General features: G+C 47.4%; 1 protein-coding gene across 2 annotated transcripts in view; it reads left to right on the top strand.

The window, feature by feature from the left end:
- The first annotated feature begins 801 nt into the window (after window positions 1-801).
- Window positions 802-24,653, top strand: part of TMEM132B (transmembrane protein 132B) — a 374,298-nt gene continuing 350,446 nt past the window's right edge. For both annotated transcript variants that reach the window (XM_090063009.1, XM_090063007.1), the window contains exon 1: window positions 802-1,045. In XM_090063009.1, coding sequence (XP_089919135.1) covers window positions 1,006-1,045 — 40 coding nt within the window. In that variant the 5' untranslated portion in view covers window positions 802-1,005. The remainder of the gene's footprint in view (window positions 1,046-24,653) is intronic.

Raw genomic sequence — 24,653 nt, 5'->3', positions numbered from 1 at the left:
GGAGCTGCCTTGTCACTAGACAGGACCCGGCACTGGCTGGCAGGGATGCCCGTCGGGGGCGTCTCCAGGGGTGCGCACGGGCCGAGGGGGGCTGTGCATGCGCGTAGGGGGTGCATGGGTGATGCACAGGCTGAGGGGGGGCTTGTGTGGGGGGGCACAGGCTGAGGGGGGGCTCCTTGTGTGGGGGGCACAAGCTGGGGGGGCTTCTTGTGTGTGGGGGGCACAGGCTGAGGGGGGGTTTGTGTGTGGGGGGCACAAGCTGGGGGGGCTCCTTGTGTGGGGGGGCACAAGCTGGGGAGGGAAACTGTTCATGGGGCTGAGGGGGGGCTCCTTGTGTGTGGGGGGCACAGGCTGAGGGGGGGCTTCTTGTGTGTGGGGGGCACAAGCTGGGGGGGCTCCTTGTGTGGGGGGGCACAAGCTGGGGGGGGTTGTGTGTGGGGGGCACAAGCTGGGGGGGGCTTTGTGTGTGGGGGCACAGGCTGGGGAGGGAACTGTTCATGGGGCTGAGGGGGGGCTTCTTGGGTGTGGGGGGGAACTGTTCATGGGGCTGAGGGGGGGCTTTGTGTGTGGGGCACAGGCTGGGGAGGAACTGCTCGCGGGGCTGGGGGGGGGCTTCTTGTGCGTGCACGGCCGCAGGGGACATCGCGTGTGCGCGGTGCGTGCGCAGACACGTGCGTGTGCCCGGGGGCAGGGGCAGCCCCGTCCCGCGCCGGGCTGCGCCCACCCTCCGCCGCCAGATTGGCGGGGCCGCCTCGGCAGTCGCCGCCTCCTCCCCCCCTTCCCGCCCTTCCCTCCCTTCCCTGCCCGCGCGGCGGCGGCGGCGGCTGCACGGGGCGAGGCGAGGCGAGGCGAGGCGGCGCCGGGGGCAGCGGCGCCGCGCGGAGCCCCGGGCCGGCATGGGACGGGACCGGGGACGGCGCCCGGCGCCGGGGCGCGGGGGCGGCCGCAGCAGGAGCCGCCGCTGAGGCGGGAGCTGGCCGCGAGGAGCGCGGGGCAGCCGGCACCATGAGCCCGGCCCCGCTGCTGCTGCTGCTGCTGTGCCGAGGTGAGCGGGGAGCCGGGCGGGACGGGGCCCAGCTCGGAGCAACAGGAGCCCGGCCCGGCGCTGCAAGAGCTCCCCTTTCCCGCCCCTGTCCGCTCTTCCCTGCTCCCAGGGCCGGCAGGCAGCCCCCCTCACGGCCCGCGCAGGGCGAGGGGGCAGCAGGGCAGAAGTCTGGGGGGACTTTCTCTCCAGCCCGGGTTGCATAAGGGTAGTTGACTCACCAAGCCATCTTAATTAATTTGTTTTCATCTGGGTTTTTTGTTTTTTGGGGGGTTTTTTACTACTGGCTGCGGGATTGGGGAAACTTCGCGCCGGATTGATAGCCGAAGCCTGTCAGATGAAACCCCCGAGGCCGCGACCAGGAGAGGGCCATTAAAAGGAGGGGGGCTGGGTTCATCTCTCATTCGGATCGAGATCTTTTTTGATGCATGGGGGGGGAAAAATGCTGGTGGCCGCCGGCTAGGAAAGAGGCACTTTGATTCCTAATAAGAAGGAAACAGTGGGGATTTCGGCACCAGGCTTGAACCCAGTAGTGCCAGAGGGCAGACAAACTCCTCCGTGTCCTCCCCGGCACCGATTACCTCCCCGCGGCTCAGCCCTTCGCTGGCACATCCTTGCCTGCACAGGAGAATCGGGGGAGGTGGGGGGGAACCATTTCCAATCAGAAACCCCGCTGCAAATTCACAGATATCAAGGCACAAATTGCATTTCTCCCTCCAACAATGTGCAGGGGCTTTAGCAACTCGGGCTGGGGAAGGTGAGAAAACAGCTTGGTAACTCTGTCCTCGCCAAAGCTTGGAGGCGAGCGAATCAATAGATCTTGCGGGGGTAGGGAGCAGGGGGTGGGTGCCAAGATTTAATTTCCTGCCGAGCCCTTGATGCCTGGGCAAGGACAGTGTTTTTGTTCCGTGCGGCATTGTTTGGAGTATCCCTTGCACAAGGAAGACGAGTGTTTTATCTCTCTATAGAGTTAGCGCCGCGAAGAAAGGCAGGCGGCAGCAATGCCACGGATCCTTTTTTTCCTGACACGTTGTAGGGAGCATCTTTGCTCTGATTTCTCCCCCCCCTCCCATCCCCTCTTGTGTGGGTAGCTACCATGGTGAGAGTAGGCTGTGGGTGTAATTCTTTCGGCATTCAGAGTGCTTAAACATATGGAAACTCACTTTGCAACAGTTTGGGGCTGCAGCTCTACCATTGTAGCAGACTTTTTGTGCCGTTCTCCTCTTTCGACGACTGCATCCACAACGTGGGCTTCAGAAACCACTAGTGCAGTTAAAGTTCATGCTGAGAATAATGAACGTATGTACAGTCCCACTCTTTGCTTTTTCCTCTCAGCTGTCGCACCCCTTCCTCGTGATATGTGAGCGTTGCTTCTAGCCTCTAGCATACCCATGGAGCACGGATGCGAGGTGACAGGAGTGCCTGTGCACTGGATGTGTGGCTGTTGGAATAAGTGTGAATCTATTTTAGAAAGTTGAGGCTCATCCAAATGCTGTCTAGCAAGTGGCTTACATATGTGCTAGAGGATCCAACTGAGAGCTAGCCATGCTCGGGCTTCTTTTGATGATTTCTGTTTGGGAAGGAAGCTTGCATTGCAAGAGCTGGGTCCAAGTCACAACATTCACAGCCAGATCTGGGTTTCTGCACATCCTGCTATTCAGGGCCTGGAGTTTGGCTTCCTGTGTAGGTAGGAGCCATTTCCATTTCACCTATCAGGCTGCTGTGTGTATAACTACTCTGTTTATAATATGGACCTTACTAAGCTAAAGACCAGTCTCAGCACATGAGGATGCTCTTGCTGTGCTCTGTGCTTTTTTTCAAAAATATCATTTCTGTGCATGCCTACTCTCGCCATGTGTCCCTGCTGCAGAGCTGTAGGTAATGTCCAGAAAGCCCCCAAGGGAGGTTGTTAAAACCGGAGACAGCTCAAGCTAGCTCTGGGGTTTCTAAAAGTTTTCAGGTAGGCACTGGGCTTTATTTCTGAGGTCGGAATCTGGTTTTTGGCTCACGTAGCTTGTCTGGTTTTTGGCTCACATAGCGTGTGTGTTGTGGACCCATTTCTCCGGGCGTCACGTTCTGCACGGCTGTCTGCCATGCCCTGTACTTATTTATTCTTTAGTGAATTGCCCGAATTGCTTTGTCTGGGTCCAGTTGGAAGATGGCCCTTCTGATTCCCCACCCCATCTCCTATTCCCTGGTTACTGGAGTGCATGTGGCCCTGAGAAGAGCTGCATGTGTTTGGCAGCTAAAGGCCTCGCGTGCCCAGCCCTAGATGATGTCTTCTTGGCAGGCATCCTTGGCTTGTTGCTAACATCTTTGCTGGGCCTTTGGCTGGCTGCCTTCCTGGCAGAAATGAAGCAGTCTCTAATGTTATGCAAGTTGTGATGATCTGGAGAAGTTGGTCCGGCCTTCTTCCTGGACCGTTACGGCAACAGCATCACCCCAATGCTTCAGGAAGTCCTCCACGTCCTTGACCCGTTTCCTGTGTCCTCACCTGTAACCCTTCCCACCCCTGAGGTATTGTGATTAGCTTTCTTGCAGTCGGAGCGGGCTGACGGATATTCAGTTGTTGGTGATCGTGAGCTTCTTTCCCCTTCTGTGGGGTGAGTGTGCTTGGTGGCAGGGGAGAGTTTAGGATTGGGTCTCCCATACTGTCAGGGCTGGATTAACACGAACTAGGCACATGCCTAGGGCCCTGAGCTGCGGGGGTCCCGGTCCCGGTCCCGGTCCCATGGTGGTGGCACGAATGGCCCTATTCGCTGCCTTTCCCTTCCCCTTCCTTCCTCTGGCCTCGCCGCGGCGGCAGCTGCCTCTAGCAGCAGCTCCGAGTCCCACTCCCTGTGGGTGGCAGTGCTGGGGTAGGATGCGGGGTCTTGACCGGCCCAGCGCCCTGAGTTTGTTTGCCTAGGGCCCACTAAAAGGTTAATCTGACCCTGCATAACGTACTTCCATTTCATTCAATCTATTTATTACCTTAGCTATTGAAGGCTTTAACCAGGCTACTGAGATCTTTGCATGTGGAAGGACTTGGCAACCGGTTTTCTCCACGCTTCTGAGGGGCTGAAGGTGAAGTGGCAATCTGCCGTAACGCACATTGACATGTCACTCTCCGTTTATGTGGTGATGCTTTTATCCAGAGCCGCCTTTGAAACCAAAATGGATGACCCAGAGTATCTGAACAGCAGGTTTCTCAAAATCTGATCGCACAAGCAGTAAAAAAGACAGTTTTCATGCAGTTGTACCGTGTCCATTGATTTAACTGTTTCATTGAATTGTCCTAAATGAGGCATAGTTGTTGGGCTGAAACCCTTGGGGTTGCCACCTGTTTGAAAGATTAGTTCAAAAATTAGATTTTTGCATACCCTGATATGCCACACTTACACCAGTGTGAGTAGGTAATCCAGTTTCTCTAGATGACTGCTGCTGTAGCATCAGGATCTGGCTCACTGGCACAGGTGAGACCAGTTCCTGTCTTGTCCAGTATGGTATTCTTCAAAGTCTTCCATCACTGATGCCATAGCACATTTTATATACATCTGTGATAGCAGAATCTGCGTTTCAAATTTTGATCATTTTCTTCGATTTGTCAGGCTTGATCTCAAAGCTCCATTCAACTGACACCTGACTCGTTAGCTGATCAATTGAGCCTCTTGAGGCTTTGACTCCAAAACTGTTACATAAAAAAAAAAATCAATGCAGTCCAATTAATTTGGTGCGTTTTATTTTGGGGGATGATACAGGCTTCAAGACTTGCGGTACACCATTGTCACAGTGACTAAGCCAGCATTAATGCAATAGGGAATTCTGGACCAGCACCACCTATAAAGCAAGGTATATCTCCTGGAAAGGCACATGGGAGAAAGAAAATGCCCTGCAGCTTCACTTACTGAGATTTTCCCCCAGATTTTTACTTTGGGAACTCAGGAGAAAACAGAATTTGCTCTTTTGCTCATGGAGGAGACGGAGTGTCCGGAGCCCAAGGATCAGCTAGAGACCTCCGTTGAAATCTTGCCTTCACTGAAGTGAAACAAAAGTTTTGCTACTGGTATTAGCAGAACTGAGATTTTGCCCTTTGTGACTCTGTTCTTCATTCCTGTGCACTGTGCTTTCAAAGGAGCAGTGCCTGTAAGGACTGGCTTACCGGTTGCTGTCTCTGGGATTTCCCTTTTAAATAGGGATGCTTGCTAGGAGAGAGCTACTTTCTCTAATGACAGGTATAAACCCTTCCCTTAATCCCAGAGGTATTAGTACTGGGTACATAATGGGTATCTGCATGTGCTAACAGTTCTCTGCATATCCAAGCGTATGCACAGGTATCTGTTCATTTGCAGAGGGGGATGCTTTATTCATGCAGCCATATATTTTACATGCATGAAAGAGCCATGTGTAGGTTGCCAGTGGAGGACAAACAACTGCAGCAATGTGGTCTTTTTATGTTCTTTCATAAACTCATTTTGTCTGCTTTGCTGAAAATATGAATAAAAAGCCACAAATGAGCCACTAAGGGGACTGTGAGGTCTAGACCTGTCTAATACATGGTGTGACTGCCACATGAATTGTTAGCTTAACAGGCCAGGCTCTGAGCTGTTTGTGAATCCAGGTTCACTTCCCTGTCTCTGACTGTTCATGCAGTCATGTAAGATTGCAAGTGATATCGGAGCCCGGGGTCCTCTGTTTTTCACTTATTGTTACTGGTTTAGCTCCGACCTTTTAACTTAAATGAGGAGCAGCTGAAATCAGTGGTGTAAGGGAGATAAAAACCAGGTCTATTGAACTTGCTGCTTTTTCATGGTGTTTGTTAATGATATGGTGTTTTTTGACAAAAAGCACTAGTCTTTGGTAATTGCTGTGTTGGTGTACTGGAATGTGGGAACACGCTCATCAAAGGACAGCTGTCAAATCTTCTCGTTTTAAGTGCCCGGGGGGGCTTTTGATGATGCTTTTTACATGGTCCAAGAGGCTCCTACTTTGTGCTCTGTCAGGAATTTCCCCAATGGTACATCAGTGGAGGCTGTTGACATCTAAAAGTGGGAAGTCAAAACTGACAAGCAGAGAAGTCCTCCGAGACAATTACAGCAGCCCAGGGAAAGCTTGTGCTGTGTTTGACTCTGTCTAGGTACATCCAGGGCTCATGTTGCTGTGCTATCTGAGCATCTCAAAACAAGGTGAAGCAAACACTACCCTGAAGTGTGGCTGCTGTGAGATACTTATCGTAGGCACTGTCCAAAAAGACTGATCTGGTTGCCTGTCACCTCGCACTGAGGGACTTCGGCCAGGTTGGTTTCTGAGCCCAACTGCAGCCTACGTGTTAATGATCCTTTGGCATTATCCAAAAATACTCCTGTGCGAGCCTTTGCAGCTGCCTTTTGTTGACATAACTGTTTGTTTCTGACAGCACTCAGAAAGCTTCATGAATTTATGATGTGCTCCAGATTCCAGTCTGTTTTGGGTTCCTGTTTTTTTGGAGGGGTGGGTTAATGTGCTTTCCTCTCAAATTTTGGTCATGACATGATGAGAAGCATGCATGTTTCAGGAGGCTATTTGAGAAGCAATGCAAACACTGTCTTTCACAGATATTCACTTTGTTTGAGTTCAAAAGCAGCCCAACCTCACTGTTCAATCAATCTGCCTGTCATTTAAGATCTTTTAAAGGTGTTGATTACACCTATCTTGTCTCTCATGACTTCAGGCAAGGAGAGAAAAATGAAGCGTGGCACCAGATTTTCACTCTTTAAATCTGCAGAGCTGGGGAGGGGAGGGGAGGGTGGGAGAGGGGGAAGTGTTTTGCCTCTTTGTTCAGCATTGAAATGTCTATTTTGAGAGAAGCATGTGTATCCAGGAGCAGCAGTCATAGGTTTTCATGAGGCCAGGGTCTCCTGAGGTCACTTGCTGAGAACTGTTCATGAACTGCTATCTGCTGTTCGTATTGGCCTGAACCATTCTGTGCTTCACTCCTGGATAGAAAAACTAGGGAGGATGGCATGGCCCTCTCTCCAAAGGTTGTCACATTAAAGATGCTACAGGTATAGGGACTATTAAAGTACTGACACTAGACAGATCCAGCTGAAACAGGACCCTGTAAAACGACAAAGCCTTTCAGGCTGGGAAAGGAAAGAAGAATGCACTGAGAACAATATAAACAGGATTTGAAATGAATCTAGTGGGAAATGAAAACCCTATCCCTACAAAAAAGGGCCAGGGGTTTTTGGGAAGATATGTTCAGCCTGAGGAGTGAGCGGCACTCCTTGAGTTGCGCAGTGATGATCTCAGATCTACCCGAGAGCTGGTTCCTCTGTCGGAGTAGCTGTCCCTAGTGCTGAATGTGTGTTTTGGCACAACGTGAACATGGCGCTGTGTTTGGGGAATCTTGCCACCTATGGGGGATGTGTGGGAGGGATTGGCTGTGAAAAAATACGATTTACATGAGAAAGACGTCATAATTATGACTAGAGACATCCAGATTCTTTAGAAGATTCAATTAAAGGCACCTGTATCTTTGGTCTCTCTCGCTAGTAGGGAAGCGTTTCCAGAACAGATGGCAAAGCAGAGATTTATGTCCTGTTAAGTGCAGAGGCCTGGTGTATGGGACCTTACCTTCTTGTGAGCCGGGTAATAAACCTGCCAGCAGGTGATTTAAATCTAGTTTCTCTGATTGGGAGAGCAGTGGCAAGAACAGCATTTATGTTGTTTATGAATTTTCTGTGCTGTGCTAGGTTTTCAAGATGCAGAAAGGATCAGGGCACAGACTTTGCTCATAAAGGACTTTTCTGAGTTAGGAGAAAGTCATTTACTCTCATTTAGAAGGCACTGTAGTTGGACTGCAGACTCACCTGTTCGGTTGAACAAGCAGATACGCTTGCCGTGTTTTCTGGGTTAGGAGAAGCTACTCTTGAAGAAGAGCTGTTGCAAATTAGCAGCCATGCCTTTGCCACCAAGGGAAAGAAAGGTCGTTAAATGGATGGTGCTGCCTTGAAATGAACATTGATGGTACCTCAGAAATTCCTACAGAAGGAAAGAGAAGAGTCGAATCCACAGACTCTGGGAGATGGAACCCTTGAGCAGATGAAGCCTGGTTTCTTTGCAATGAGCAATAATTAGAAAGCTCAACAGTCATTGCAGCCAAACAGAAACAGTCGTTAGCAGGTACTGACTCATGACATCTCATCTGATTTTTTTTTGGTTTCTCTTTTTTGATTTAGAAAAGAAACATCCTAGTAGTCCCAGGTAGAGGAGGAAGAAGTGTCTTGCTCCCCTGGCGTGGAGGTGTAAATTGGAAGATCGGGATTGTATTTTAGACTTCCTGTGGAAGTTACAGGGAGGTGTGGGTGCTCAGCATCCGTGGAAATTGGGTGGTTTTTCTCCCAATGCCTGGGCTCTCCATCTGCAAAACTACTTTGGCCCTCTAGGGCTTGGGAATGCCCATTTCATTAGCATTTTTAAAGCCTTTTAAGACCGTTAGTGGAAAACCCTATAGAAGTATCATTCACCTAGCTTTCCTTTCTTAATGGAGAAGGGACCAGCATGCCTAAGTGATTTAGTGAAATATATTTCAGTATTTTATTTTTAATGAGTCCAAGGGATTTAAAAAGTTAACTACTAGTATGTTAACTACGGCACGCACATGGAGAATGAACTCTTCTGCATTCTCCTCCAGCTTGAGATGCACAGCTACCATCATGATTGAATCTCCAGAATTGCAGGAATTAGAGATGGAAAAGCTTATTAAGTCATCTTTGTTCTGTCTCCTCTGACAATGCTGGCTTGTTCAGTACAGACTGTTCTTGAGCACTTTGTTTAGTCCAGTATTAAATGACTCAAGCAATAGGGCTTCTGTTGCTTCCTTTGGCAGACTGTTTCACAGTCTATTAGACTTCACTGATATTCAGCCTAAATCTTGCTTTCTCTCAGTTCGTTCCATGCTTCCTCGATCTGTCCACTGGATCACCCTAAACAAGTTGTTTTATTCCTGCATGTTTGCCCTTCAGATACTTATGTTAGCTGATTCAAGAATACAACCAACTGGTTAAATGGTGGATAAAGACCACATAGACATGCAATTCTGGTATGGGAAGGTAAATATATTTATAGGTGTAGAATAAAAGACACAGGAATTTAGCTGAACATGGTGATCAGCCATAGATCATGCTTTAAAGAAGCCAAGGAGGAAGATATGTTCATACTATCTAATTCATCATAAGACATTCTCCTCCAACGTGTTTTGGAATAATGGAGTATATTAATTACTAACATTATTAAATTCTCATCTCTGACAGCCACTAGAATTAATATAAAAAGGTTTCCTCCTTTTTTTTAATACTTAATCAAAATTATATATGCTTCTTCCCTTGGAAGAAATCAACTGAAGGCATTTAATGTTAGTGGATTTAGGGCCAAAAATTCAGCTGCACAAAACAGGTAATAAAATGAGTACTTTTCTTTGTGCTCACAGTTCAGTCACTTTTTCAAGTACAGCAACAAGAAGACTTTGTTCACGTTTAACATTTTTCCTCTGGAGATCTCCAAGTCCTTGAGACAAGAGTTAAGATCCAGATCCTTAAAAGATGCTTAGGCATGGAAATCTAGTCCTTAGGCTCCATTGGCATCTTCAAAGCAATTTTTCAGCTCTACATGCCTGCATTTGTGCCAGATGGCATTTACAAATCCATGCAAGTGCTGAGGCTGCCCCATGGCCAGCAAGCTGCTTTGAGTTCTGGCCAACCTGGGGTCCTAGGTGGGGTTCCCCAAATTGGCAGGGGCAAGCTTATCTTGCTAATAGGATTAGATCCTGAAGGTATGCCTAGGCAGTCCCAGTATCAGGAAGCCTGAGGACAGGATCGGGAGAGCTAGAGGTGCAGCTCTACAAAGTCTCACAAAGGACAAGTATTGCGTTATAAGCAGCTCATGCAAGACCATGTTTCAGCCACTCGGCCATGGACTACCTGAGCAGCTCACATGGCTTAGGTGCCTAACTCCAGGCAGGAGAAGGTTTGTAATAGAGGATGCTAAATGTAAGGAAGCCTATATCAGTCAGGAGAACTAGGACAGCTACTTGGGTGCCTGAGCCTGTCACCACAGCATTTTGCTCCTGGCTAGTTCCTGCTCCTTGCAAGAGATACTTAGCTTCTTGGTGGGCCAGGCTCTTGGACCTGAACTGTATGAGGTGCTTGTGCTTGCTTCAGGTTTGCTTGGGTACTGGCCTACACCTGCCACAGCAGCGTGGAGCTGGATTTCGGGTGCAGAGCCTACTTGGGAAGCTGGAGAAACTCTCACTGGGGGTTAGCCTAGGGGTGGGCAATTATTTTGGGTGGAGGGCCACTTACCAAGTTTTGGCAAGGTGTTGAGGGCCACAGCAGGCATTGGGGGAGTCACTGTTCCCCCGAGCACCACCAGGAGTGACCAGAAATAAGGGTCACAAGCTGGCAGAGGGTAGGTTTACGTTAGATATCAGGAGGCGCTACTTCACGGTCAGGGTGGCTAGGGTCTGGAACCAACTTCCAAGAGAAGTGGTGCAGGCTCCTACCCTGGGGGTTTTTAAGAGGAGGTTAGATGAACACCTTGCTGGGGTCGTTTGACCCCAGTACTCTTTCCTCCCATGGCAGGGGGTCGGACTAGATGATCTGCTCAGGTCCCATCCGACCCTAGAAACTAACTAACTAACATTTCCCTCTCCAGTGCAGCGCAGCAGGAACATGGTCCCAAGCCAAAAGCCTCTGCTAGGTAGGGGGCTTCTGGTTGAGGGGGCAGGTCTGTGGGGGGGGCCTTGCTGTTGGGTCCTGCTGCCAGCTTCCCCTGAGTCCTACTGCCCCTGGCTCCTGTCATCTTTGACAGGCAGCCAGGTGCAAATAAATATTAAATTAATATTAATAAATATAGCCCCTGGGCTGTATTTTGCCCATCCCTGGGTTAGCTTGTGCTGAGCCCCATGTCACTGTGGCTGCAGTGAAGCTAAGTCAGGTCCTGTCTCCATGAGCTGGGTCACAGCAGTGACTGCTGTATATATCTAAATCTTCGGGTGTGCAATGGAATGAGAAACGGGTAACAGAAACCCGGTGCAGGCACCCTCCAAAAGCCTGGAGTATCCATCAAAACACTAAGATACCAGCACGGTTAACATTTCCAGGAGTCTGGGAATTGCTGAATTAGACTTCAGTTCTTGGAACTTCATCATCTAAATTATTATCTACAATACACAGTATCTTCCTGAATGATAGAATTTCCCATCTCTGTTTCCCAGACACCAAACCTCTGGTTTGAAAGCTAGACAGTGAATTTAAATAAATAAATGACGCTGGACAAATTGTCAAAACCAAGACCCCTGCTAGCTGCCAAATGCCATGCTGTAAAATAAATTTGAAAAGAATTTGCAAGTAGCAATCCATCTGTCCACTTAGTGGGAGAAACACAGATCGCTTCACAGTAATCAGCCCCCTAATGTTTTTAAAAAAAATGACTTGGGGTTTTTGCTTTAATGTGCATTACTGGCAATCTAAACTCATTGGTGTGCTCAGGATCCGTGAGGCTTTATTACTTCTTTTGGTAAATAAGAGAAACTGTGTCAAATTAAAAAATAATGTCAGAAAGAATAGTTTGCATTTGCTTTTTAGATGCCCTATAACTGCCGTAACATTTCAGAGTATTCTTCCCTCCCTGAAACGCTCTACTTAATTACCACCAGACTTATCAGCAAGTGGATATTTTTCTTACCTGCGGGTACAGCCAGGCAGCGAACATTGTCATCTTCACATATCTCACTATAATACATTCTCAAGGTGATGCATTATGCAAGTGCATTCCCATATGCTATAGTCACTCAGTTATATCAGCGTTTCTATTAAAACCCACAATTTTCAGAGGTTTTTAATTTGGCTGTAAAGACTTGCTCCAGGCTCTAGCTCAGATGACAGTCTTAACAGGGGAATGTGTTTTCCTTTTTTAATCCTATTTTATTTTTTAATGCATTTTTCCGTTTTGTTTGCATTGTAAGGGTGGAAGGGAAATGCGCTCTAAATGCACTCTTACTTTTTGTAAATCAAAATGGATAGACAACGAGTCTGACTACGAGGATCAGCTTTTCATGCATAAAGATAAGACTCTCGGTGCAACTCCACTGCGTCCTGTGACCCAAGCACGTGTACTTCTGTATGTCTGTCTCTGTTGTTTGTCTGTCTCTGGGCTCCAACAGGTAGGGCTGCACATGGGTGGCAGGGAACCAAGTGTTGACCCTTTGGGATAAATTCGGACCTAGCCTGCAGTGTGGTTCTCTTTGGCCATCTCAGTGATGTTTAGGTCCTTCATACCCATCCACCTTAAGCAGGCATTGTAGTCCCTTAAATAGCTTTCAAGATCTCTGCCATTGTCACACAGCTTACTCTAGGGATTCATTTGGGAAGGATGAGTTTGAACTTGCCATGTCTGCAGGCACAGAGTGCGTTGGGATTCCCTGGGCTGCCTCAGTTATCGGGCACTACAGAGCAAGGATGCTGAGGAGAAACGTTGAGGGAAGGCAGTTGTAGCCAGCTAAGATGATCCTGACTCTGAATGCTTCCTTTCTCCCCTTATGGCACTGGGAATGAGGCAGGCGGGAACACGTGCACTGGTGATGCTGAAGCCCAGGAGAGACATGGCAGTGGAGGGATGGTGGGGTGATAGGAAGCTGCTGGTGCATTGCCCTCATGTAGGCATTCAGAATGGGCATTTCTGGCAGGAAAAAAAGTGGGTTTGGATTTTGGCATGTCTGGGCTGAGTAGCACATCTATGGATGTCTGAATGCCGGGGTGGAGGATCTTCGCTGCATTGGGGGCCATCGTCGTTGCGCAGCAGCAGATGCTTTGCTGATGCACACCGATTTGTAATTAAAACACAACTTGCCATCCTGATTAGATTAAGTAGTTAAATTCATTTGCAATATTTTTTCTCTGCATTGTGTAATTAGTAACATATGATGCTTACATTAGCCCAATTAAAAGTTATAATGATTAATTTGCATCTCAAAGCCTAGCCATGAATCAACTGGTACAACACACTGGAACATGTTCAATTATACTGCGAGTATAGGAATGGCCCGCCCGAACATGTCCCTCTGTTCCTGCCTAGCGTGTTGGGTGGAGGGGGCAGCCTGTATCCCAAGGGCCTGATTTTTCTCTTCTACTCAGCTTTTTACACCGCCCTCTTCACCATAGTAGGCGAGCACCTTTTGTAGTGCATTTAGTGACTCAGCTAATGTCTCTCATGCCTGATTCTCCTTTTCTCTCAGAATCGGGCCTTCAGGGGAAAATTTTCAAGAGCACTTTGGCTCTGAAGTCCCTCTTGAGAATGGCATGTAGGTGGCATGTCTCCTGGTGACTCACTTGACCCTAGTTTCCTAAGTTACTTAGGTGGCATTGACAATTTTTCATTCAAGCTTTATGAATCTTAAGGGGTAATTCTGTAATTTCAGCAGATCTCCCGCAGAAGATAGAATAAGAGAATGAATTTGGGTATGTTGGGCTCCAAATTAGTAACAATCTAGTTTGAAAAACAAACAAACAAAAATACACTGTGGACTGATTGTAATGAATCCTTTTTTTTTTTTTTGTTCCTGACTGTGCAATCACAGTATTATCCTTTTCTCTACCTTCTGTTGAGCTGTGGAAAAAAATGTTGCAAAGTGATATATTTTGAGATGTTGGAAAAATGCACCCCTGTCAACAGTGTTTGCAATTGTTGTCTGTAGACAGGCTCCCTAACAACAGAGCCATGTTTGAAAAGTGTGTCAGGTGCAAATGGTTTATACAAACTCTTTTCAAATACCAGGGACATTTTATGAGCTTTGCTCCAAACGAAGATGAAACACAAAAGCAGTTTCTAATCTTTTGGAGAAATGGATGGGGCAGGTTGTAATAATGTATTGCCATTTTCACAAAAGATGGGTTTTAAATTAAAGATATCAGTGGTGAAAGGTCTGGAGGTATTAGAATATTCATTTATTGCTTAAGTTACTGTATGAGGGCAGAGATAAGATTTTTCTCTCCTTCCTGACAGCACTGTGGGAACTATGGACATTTATTTGGAAACTCTGTGAACAGATTGCAGTGTTGGGGAAATTGGTTCTCAGCCTTTGTGTGTGTGTGTGTATCCACATGCGTGTGTGCGCGCGCGCGTGTTTGTGCTGATGTTAAATTGACAGGATGTTAAATGTTTTACTTTTCCAGCCATCAATTTCAATTGAATTTCATACATCCATTAAAGTTCTGTGCCGCTTTCTTCACTGTTCCAGTTATGGGAGCTCCAGCCATTTAGTTGCAATTCTTGTGGCATGATTGCTCTGCAGAGCAGCAAACATAAATTGGTTCCTGATGTTAAATCTTTTTCTCCCCCCACTGTCCCGATATTTGTAACTGTCCGGGAGTGATGCTGTGGACTGATTACAGGAATCTTCCTTTGGTTTTCCCTGCGTGTTTGTCCTGCTCACCCCATAGAGGGTCCGCTGTTCCCAAAGTCCTTGTGCCTGGAAAAAGTCTCTCGTCTTTTTCTAACTTGTGGTAGAGCTGACAAGCTATACACCTTTTCTTTTTTCAGGGTTTTGAAATGTTAAGAGTTGTTTGGATGAGTAGGGGACTTCACACCTGTCTCTTGCTGAAACTCCTTTCAGCACTAGTGATGTGGCAAGTGACTCTTAAGCAACAGTCCCTCCCCACACTCCCTTTCTCAGGGTACTATTAGTCATTAAGATCTTTGGGCTAAAAAAGTAATTGCACCTGTCTTTAAAAAAAAGTCTGTAACACTTTTTTATACTTGTGATTTGATCTGTTCTCTTTGATTTGTATTTTGCAATGATGTGTTTCGTTGCCGCTGGGCTAAAGGCTAAACTCAGAAGTACTGGAGGGAAATAGTATGTTGAGCTGCATTTCATGATTTCTTTTCAGCTCCATGAAGTAGAGTCTGGGCCCAGAGTAGCCAGTGGTTGGTAGTTGTCTATTGGATGTTTGACTCTAGTCAGTCTGACACTGGCATTACGGGGCCAGACCCACATTTTCACTGGTTGGGTGGTGCTATTCTACCTTGCTGAAGCCCATTACAAAATGTTAACCCATCAACTTTTGTCTAGCTTGAGCTTTAAGACTAAGCCATAAAAGGTATTTGAGAGGAGAACCCACCTACCTTTAGTATTCATGCTACTTTCAAGGAATGGAGCAGGGTGAGATGAGATCAAATTTAGGCACTTTAGATGCTTAACTGCTTAGATGCCTAAGAGATGGATCAGGATGTGGTTCGCGTCTTTCAGGCTATCAGTAGGCTCAGGGTGGGCAAAATGCAGCCCGTGGGCTGGATGCGGCCTGCCAGACTATTTTATCAGGCCCGCGGGACTCCTAAAAAATTTAGAAAATTAATATTTATCTGCCCCCAGCTGCTTGTCATGCGGCCCTTGATGGCTTGCCAAAACTTAGTGAGCAGCCCTCCGCCCAAAATAATTGCCTGCCCCGGAGTAGGTTTCTAGCAGTTTGTGTAATTGTTTTGAAGACCAAACAGATTGAACAAGGGGGTGCTGGAAAGGGAGATGATCTCTCCTAGGAGAGAGCTAGTTTAGCTCCCAGGTCAATATTCCATCAATAAAGCATCCAAGTATACAATAAGGATTAAGAATGTGCTTAAATACTTTGCTAAATTTGAGACTCTGTGAGGGAATTCTGTACTGTTTGTCACACAATTTTAAAATAATCAGTATGGGCGTAGACCAAAAAAGTTCATGTAGCCAAATAAACATGCCAGACAGGAGAACAGATGTGCTTATAATATCAAGACTTTGGCATCGGCTTTGGCTGTCTGTCATGGTTTATAAACAGTGGAGGAATCTATCAGAATTCTTAAATGTTGCTTTCTCTTCCTTTCTTTCTAGTGCTACTTCTGGGATTGTGGATGGTATCTTCTTTATGTTTGCACTGCTCCGAAGCCAAAGGCTACCTTTGCAATTGGGCTTCATGGCTATGAAATACGGGGGAGGAGGGAAGGGGAGGGAGTAATACATTTGAGATGCTTACAGGGCAGTTAAAGTACTCCAACAACCTTAATTCAGTATTTCCAAATGTTACCTTGTCCGAGTTTCTTTTAAGTCTAACTGAATTTGCTGGGTTTGTAATCCTCACCTGGGGATAAAAGCAGTGTAATTCTAATTTTTTTTTTTTTTTTTTTAATCCACAATTTACTGACATGTGCTCTCAACCTTAACAGCAGCCTAAATTAATGCAGGCTGGTGTGTGGGAATCCAGACAGTTATAAAAATACATTCTTCTGTCTTATAACACTTGGAGATGTTTCTGTCTACTCAGGGGCTACATGGCACTTTTGGTCTTCAGATTTCCTTGGCAGAGTTTTTTTCTGAATAGCCGAAGTGGTTTCCACAAAGCCTTCTAATTTGTGACTCTTCTTGCATGCCACCTCATCAGGAGAGAAGCTGGGTGAGGGAGCAGCTTTTGTGTGGCTGGAGCTAATTGTGCCACACCTCAAGGCTGAACAAATACTTTTGCAGATTGCTCTCAAGACCAACTATTGTTCAACAGGCTTGAACTGGACCCTTGGGGACTGCTAATGGAGTGGCTTGCATCTCCCTTCCTACCATGGCAAGACACCCCTGCGGTGGTGAACTCCTCCCATAACTTCTCACAATGAGTAGCTCCTTTAAAGCCAACAGGGCTGCTGACCTGGATAACTGCAGCATACTTTTCTCAGAGGGTGGACAAATGAACAAATTACAGTGAGTTAAAGGCTTGCTGCATGGAGGTTAAGAGACCTCAACCTAGAGTCCTCTGCACTGTCAGGTAAGAGTGGACACACAGGCAGCTATCGTGGAATAAGTGATGCATGGCCAGTTTCTGCCCCCTTTTAACTTGCCGTAACTTGTTCATTTGTCCATGTCCTCGGCTTGCCAACCATGCTGCCTTGAACATTTGGCATGTAAAATAGCATGGACATAGTTTACCTGTAAGGCAACTGTTGGCTTGCACAAAAAGGAATATCAGGGACCAAAAGATTGCGGAGGAATAGCAAAGACATTATGACTGTGTCCAGATGAGCGCGGGCGTGTGGTCTGTGGCACTACACGGTGCACATGCAAATGTTCCTTGCACTGCTGATTTGCAGCACGGGGTTTTTTTGACCCTGGGAGATCCCGGGGTCAAAAAAACCTGTGCCAAAAAAAAAAAAAAAAAAAAAGGTTGGCGCGTGTGGCGGCACTGCTCGCCACCCAAAATCAGAGCCTGGCTGCCCAGAGCCGCACTCTGGCTGCTAGCCAGGCTCCTTGCTGCAGGATCGCCAGAGCTGCAGCTGCTGGCCCCAGCCTTTCCTACCCCACCTGGGGCAACATGCTGCACGCCAGAGCATGCGTGGCACAGGCATTCCCCAGGGACAAGTAGCAGTGACATGTGTTGTGCCACTGCTGTTTGTCCCTGGGGAAATGCACATTCCTGCTCATGGGGACATGCCCTATGAGTTTTTCTTCCTTTGTGTTTTCTAGCAACATTTGTAGGGAAAGCCTTGATTTCAGCCCTTTAGTTGAAATACGTAAGTCAGTGAGATTCGTTCTGCTTTTGCTGATGCCAGTGGGGGTTTTGTCATTGCCGTCACCAAGGCAGTACTGGCTCCATGGAGCCCCTGGTCTGTTCCTAAGAGTTTTGCTGCTTTTTAGTCACTTCCTAGCCATTTGCAGCCCTGCTAAAGTTCAGCTTTATGGAGGTACTGCTTCACTTGGGGCCAGCTCTTTGAGTGCGTTTTGCTGGCCTATGCTGCTGGATTTCTCGGAGGCTTTGGAAAGGGGCTGGCTTGGGAAAGTCCACGTGGGTGATGTGTTCATTTTGCAGGACTGGTCCCATTGCAGTTGGCAGGAAAGAGGCAGCCAGGATTCCTCCCTTGCGGTACACAAGAAGGTGTCAGGGTGGTGTGCGTCAGCACTTCCCTGGCTTACAGTGTGCTACCATGCATTGTAGTGCTGCGTGGCGCAAGCCAGAGGTGGGGGATGCAGTTTACTTGGACTTGGTCATCACGTGCTCCGACCTAGGCAGTGTTGTGCCTTGTCCTTTCTACAGGCCAAGCAGGCGGCACATGCTGGGGCCTCCTTGGGTCCCTGTGTGCTGCACCATGGTGTTAAGGGGCACAGCAGGGAATCCCTCCCTGATACCTTGGGCTCTGTGTATGGTCCCCAATGCCTCTGGAGTAGGGTTTCTGTGCATCCCCATTCCTCCCAATACCACCATGTCCTATTTCCCCACATTCCCAACCCTTTCTCCTGTAATGGGGGTGGTTTGCATGCTCCCTTCTCCCATTGGTGTTCCCTCGTCTCTCCTTCACCTACATACCAGTCGGGCATTGTTCCCATCCTTCAAAAGTTTTTGGCTGCCTTTTGTGGTGTCAGTATTGTAAGGAGGGGGAGTGGTGGTGGGCAGAGGCAAGAGGGGTGTATTGCTATGCTAGAAGGCATAAATGGCTGCCATCTGCCAGTTTCTTGATCTGCAGAAAATTGCCACGGTGCTTGAAGCTGTGATTGAGCTACACAAAAAGAAGGGGCCCCCATCACCCCCTTCCACTTCTCCCCTTTTCCCTCGAACCACTAAGGCTCTGGAAAACGGACTTCTTAAACATTCCCTGAAATCTTCCAGGGCGACTGGATGCAGGGACGGTCAACATTTATCACCAAACAGACAAACTGAGAGACGCTGTCCAGTTGAATGCAGGGTCTCTCAAGCTTGGCCAATTAATTTTGATCTGGGCGTTGAGCCAACGATGATAGAAAGCAAAGATGAATGCCTGGCCTGTCGCTTCATCTTTGGAAAGTGCATGCAAGGAGGTCAGAAAGCACTATGGCGGGTGTATCTCCGGAGCCGTTTGTGGGTCCATTGCGTCGGTGGTACGCAGCACTGGCAAAGGTGCTCCCTTTAACACCCTATCCCTTAATGCTAACGCTTCTGAATAGGCTGTTTTCAATGTCTCTCTTTGGATCTCTCCCAAATTCTTTGTTATGCTCTAATGTATGCCAAATGCTTCTTTGGCAGCAGACGCTGTGTGTTCGGGATCGGATGGGTTAAGGGATTTCTAATCTTCTGGTCACCAACTTGAGTGGAGCCCAAGGTCAGCAGTGGCTGAAGGATGTTACCATCAGAGCACTGTTCGGGGCATGTGTGAACGGAGTTGGTCACCTTAGCATGCAGATGTCTGCAGGACATTTGTAAGCAGCAGCTTTAATCAGAGAAGCCAGGACTTGAGTGCCGGGTTAGCAATGTGGTCTCTTGTCTTTGGGTGAAGATAGCAGTGTAGGATGTCCACCTTACGGGCTTTCTTTCTGCCATCTTTTGCTGTCTCCAGATTCTTTAAAATCCGTCCCTCCACACTGGGGTTACAAGCAGGCTTGGGGAGGGTGGTTGTGGGTTTCTCGTAATTGTACAGCATGAAAGCAGCCTCTTCACTCCAACACCTTTCAGGGTAGGGGATGCACTCTCACCAACCATTTCATTTGCAGTCAAAGGACTGCAAATCCTGGCCCTTCTGGTGGAAGGAAGCAGATGGGCAGATCTTCACTGGGCTGGAGAAATACTTGATTCTGCATGTAATTTTGAAGGCAGCTTAAGGAGCCTGGGGTTAGTAAGAGACATGGTGCCCTGGAATCCAGGTAATACGGTGCTGAAGGCACGTGGCAGCACTGAAGAGCACAAGGACCAAAATGTATAGTTATGCACAAGCAATCTCATTTTTGCTCCTAATTAGAGGGAAATGAAACAGTCTGATTTTTCTCATATCTTAAGAGCGACTTGCAGGTCAAACGATGGCCTGTGAAAATAAGGATAGCTGATACAAGCCAAAGGCAGCCAAGCCATGAGGCAGACCCAAAGACAGCTTTAAAGCTAGGCACATAATTGCCTGAGGAGTCTGCCAAGGAGCCAGATGCCGCAAATGAAAGAATAACTTCCACAGCTTGGCATCTGCTTGTTATCCAGAGAGGAGGAGGAGGAGGAGGAGGAGGAGGGACTGTGCTGAATGTGAGTGGATCTGGGCAGCTTTCTCTCCAGCGGCCAAAGGCACATATATTTTAATATTTGTTCCTGTTGATATTTCTGATCTGAGCTTATTTATGGTATTGGAGTCCTCAGAGAGGCAGCTGTGAGGAGGAGCGCGCGGTGGTTGTGAATGTGCCCATCTCCCAAATTTTCCAAATCTGTCACGCGCGCTTAGCTTCAGCATCAGGCAGCTCAGCTGCCGTGAAGGTTTTGGTGTTGCTATAGCTTACAGGCTGCCACGGTGAGAAGGAGGCTGCAAGTTCTAATATTTGGGCTGGGTTTCTAGTCTCCCGGGGCTCGTCTCGGCGCATTACTCTACAAAATGAAATGCTTTCTACGCACAGTCCAGCTCAGCTGAGTTTTACAAAATAAGCAGCTACATGGGACCTTTTGCCAGAGGTCAGATCCTGTTCAGCCTAGTGTCCTTCGTTTTGCAAATGACATGGGGGGAAGCTCTTTATATTTTTCTCCCCTCTTAAGTTTTACAGTCTCTTTATTCTTTGCTAGGGTGTGTTTTTATTCTTGCTAAACAGCTGGGGTCGCCACAATCATTGCATACAAAAACGCTCATTGTTCTTCTGGTACAAAGAGCCTGCAACAAAAGACCTTGTCAAGGTAGTTGCATTTTTAAGATGCAGAAGGTATCTCTTAGCAAGGAGGCTTTATTCAGGGGGGAGAAGAATTCATTAGCTCCAGTTGCATTTTTTGCACCCCAAGACATGGCACAGAGGGTTAACTAGATATGTGTTTTGTAATGGGGATGTGGCTTCTGTCTCTTCTAGCTTGAGGGCCTCCGAAGGAGGTGGTGATAGCACTGAGATTGCTTTGGGCTTGTTGTTCAGAGAGATTTGCAAGTGCCAAAAGCCACTGTATACGAACATTACCTTACTGTTGTAGCTGGGGAAGCTGAGGCAGAAAGCAGTGGTTATAGGAGGCAGGAAGGGGAGGGAGCAGCTTTCTGCTTTTAATAGCATCTTGTTTCCTTTTTTTCCGAGGCCTTTAACCTGTGGAAGAGAGGTTAAGAGAGTTGCCAAGGGCACAAAGTTGAGGCAGTGTCAGGAGTGGGAATCATTAGCAGCTAGCATTGAGTTCAACCAGCAGACCTATTCTGCTGACATGGCCTGGTTAGCAAGTCAGGTGCAAGGCACACGCTTACAAGCCAGAAGGAGATTGAACTTAAAGTGGACGTTGGCTATTTGGACCCTGCACCTTCTCCTACCTTGTGTTTCGTTGCTGCATCTCTCTCCCATTTCCCTAGTCCTCCCAAGCCTGTCTCTGCTTGTGCATATTTATATATAACACGTGTAGCTATTTTAGTCCATGACTTAACATTTTTGTTGGGGAGGGGGGCTAGGTGCAGGTTTGTAGGCAAGGGGCAGCACTGCCCTCAGGTGAAATAGCTGCATTGCATTGAGGATCTGACCCGCTTGCACCGCTTATTACGAAAATAGGCAGAATCAAGCTCTGTGATGGCACATGGGGTCTTCTAACTGAACTCTTATTAGCCGTAGAGCTTTAGAAACCTTTCCGCTGCCTGCAAATTGTACAGTGGTGTGTGGTGGGGGCGGTGGGAGAAGGAGACTGAGAACATCGTATGAGGGCTGCCCGAGCTTTTCTGCATTGTGGTGTGCAGTGTGCAGCTTTGTTCTTGCTGAATTTTCAGACCTTGCTCATTGCTGTTGCATCTGCACTCCTTAGATATGGTAGGTGGTTGGGCTTTTGTGCTGTCTCTTGTTCTTCCCTAATTTTAAAGGTGAAGGTTTGGCATGAATAGCATGAGCATAAAGTGTTTTTCCTTAGAGATGCAGCATTAAAACCATCCTTTCAGTCTTACCTCCAGAAGCACAAGGGCATGCTTCTTTTCTTTCTTTCCTGTTCCTGTCTTTGAAAGGATGAAATTTACCTTTCAAACCATTGCACTGTCATGAAAATTGAGCTTTCATGAGAAGTGGGGGGATCGAATTCAGGGGGTGAGCCCTGGGCAGGGGCAGGGGAAACCCCTGCATAGTTGCAGACCCAGCCTGCAGGCAGGAGCCATAGCATCTGCCCCCTGCTCCCTGCTGCAAGGAGGTTTTGCCTGTGGTGTTTGCAGAAGTCTCTCATTACCCAAAGGCCCTCTCTGTAAGTGCCCCTGCTTGAGGCCTAGGTCACAGGTCAACCCAACTCCTAGTATGGTACTTTGCATTGGGCTTCTTTGGGTGAGTGTTACAGAGCCCTCCAACTCATGTGAAGGGCTAGAGGTGATGCTTGGGGTATGACAGGGTTTAAATGAGGAGAAAGGGCATGGCCTAAGCCTGAGGCACTTGGCTGAACTTGCTTGATTAGCTGTCTGGTGCTAACGAGGGGGGCCAGGCTTAATTAACCCAGTCACCTGAAAGCCTCTGCTTGTGCAGACCTGGCACAGCAGGGGCAGCTTCCCACAAGCACCTGCAGGGAGACCACTCCCAGGGAGGAGGGGGGAGATGGGTCTTCATCAATGATGCCAGCCTCTTTGGGGGTGTCTGTTTAGCAACAGCACTATTAACATGGTGCTTTGCACAACCTGGGCTGAGATCACCTGAGCTGCTAGATGGTAATGGTGTTTGGGATTGCTGTGCTATGTCCCATTTAAACCAGTGATGGGGAAGGGGCAGTGGGGAATAGGTTGTGGGTCTGATTTTGTATCTATTGATGACTGATGGAGAGTCATAGCAATGTAGGGCTGGGAGGGACCTCAAAAGATCTTGTCCCCTGCCCCTGCCCTGAAGCAGGATGGTGCCCTCTATCAATTGGACATGAATATTAGGAGCACTGCAGTGTAAAGGTGAATTGTAGGAGTCAATTCCTGAATATTTGCTTTCTGTTTTAAAAAACCACATGTCTTGTGCCTGGTGCCTGTTTCTTCCCTCTCCAAAATCTCCTTTTCTCTCTTGAGCCATTTTAAATCTCCTTTTCTCTCCAATATTTTTCCCCCTTTCCTGCTACTGGTATTGCCTTGGTTCCCAGTGGACGACTGGGTTTGGATGCTATTGCGTTGCTTCTAGATGAAACGGTAGTTAATGCAACAGAGATGCAGAACACGAAGTAAACCAACTTGAAAGAAGTCCCTGCTCTGCTACAACTTAAATGTTGGTGTCATCAGACTAACAATTGGATGATTACATTTAATAATAATTACAAAAGAATACATTTTGGTTGATCCATTCCATTTTTTTTTTTTTTTAATCCAAAGGAGAGCTAGAACAAACCAGCACAAAAAGATTTAACACCTCTGGACTTGAACTTTGCCAGCTCATGGTTAAAAATAGGACCGATACTTAGAGTAGTTCATAGGTATTGATTTAACACATCTGCAGCCTTTTCTTCTAATCAGGGGCAGGGTTCTGCAAGCAGTATGAAATAACTTTTTTTTGCCTCCATGGGAGGGTTTCCTTTGGTTCTAATTGAAACACTTTCATTGTGCTTTAGACACTGAAGCCATGGGGTTTTACCTAGAGAAAGCCAAGAAGCTAGCCTCGAGTGATTTACAGTACAAAATTCATCTGGTATAAATCAAACATAAGTAGCTCCTGATTTGTCTTTATTTGTTTTCTTCCCCTCTGATCATTTAAAATTTTAACACTGTCCTCTCTGCCCTACATACATTCCCTCCATCTCCCTCCCAAGAAAGCTGTTTTAGGTGAATGATCCTTTAATGTCACTTAACCTGCAGGCTCAAGAGATGAACAATTTTCACTCCTTGGGTATAACACACGAAGCAACTAAAATGTCTTTGAACTGACCTGGAAATGCAATTTACTTTTTAGTTACAGTTTTGAGGTGTTCTTGGAAAAACAACCACCACGACAGCCCCAAAACTGAGAATCTGATAGTGCCAGTATAATTTGACAAAGATGCTGAACACTGAGGGGGGGTGGGGGTTGGGGGAAGGCGGGGAATCTTACAGACAAAGAAAGGGATTTCCAGAATAGAAGGACGTAGGTCTCCATTCTCGATACTTCTCATGTCTCTGTAATACGTGTTCGCACAAATTGTTGAGCACCGATGCAATTTTTTTAATGTGCAGGTGCTTTTCTTCAGTAAAACACATACGTATTAGGAGATGCAAGGGCTTCAGGCATGTTACTCTAGTTTCAGAGCTGTATCCTGTTTCAGTATGTTTGCTTTCATGTAGGCTTGCATTCAGTATTTTTGATGAGGATGATGGCAGTGCTTTGCTCCTATAGCACTTCTGTTTAGATCTTGAAACTCTGTAAAAGAAAAAAGATAAAGTATGTTAATCCTCACTTTCTCAAAATTGGGAATTGTGGAAGAGAGGAGTGAAGGAAGCAGGGTAAGTAGCACAGTGGGCTAGGACTTGGGAGAGCTGACATCTAGCTCCAGGTCTGCCATTGTGTGTGGATTGACTGTGGGTATGGACACATGTACATTTTGAGCCGTTTCAGACCTGCTTCAGCTTAACCCTAGGTGAAGCAGTGGTTTTGCTGCATTCCTGCCATTCCCAGCTTGTTCACATGTTAACAGCGGCTGGGTGATTTGGAGCAAGAAATGGCTCCGAATGTACACTTTGGGTATCTCGATCTGTACAAAGGGGATAACGGCACCCACCTTCT

This window comes from Crocodylus siamensis, chromosome 9 (assembly GCF_052110815.1).
Source record: "Crocodylus siamensis isolate JL-2025a chromosome 9, ASM5211081v1, whole genome shotgun sequence".
In the NCBI taxonomy this organism is placed as follows: Eukaryota; Metazoa; Chordata; order Crocodylia; family Crocodylidae; genus Crocodylus; species Crocodylus siamensis.
This window is presented reverse-complemented; position numbering and strand designations above follow the sequence as displayed.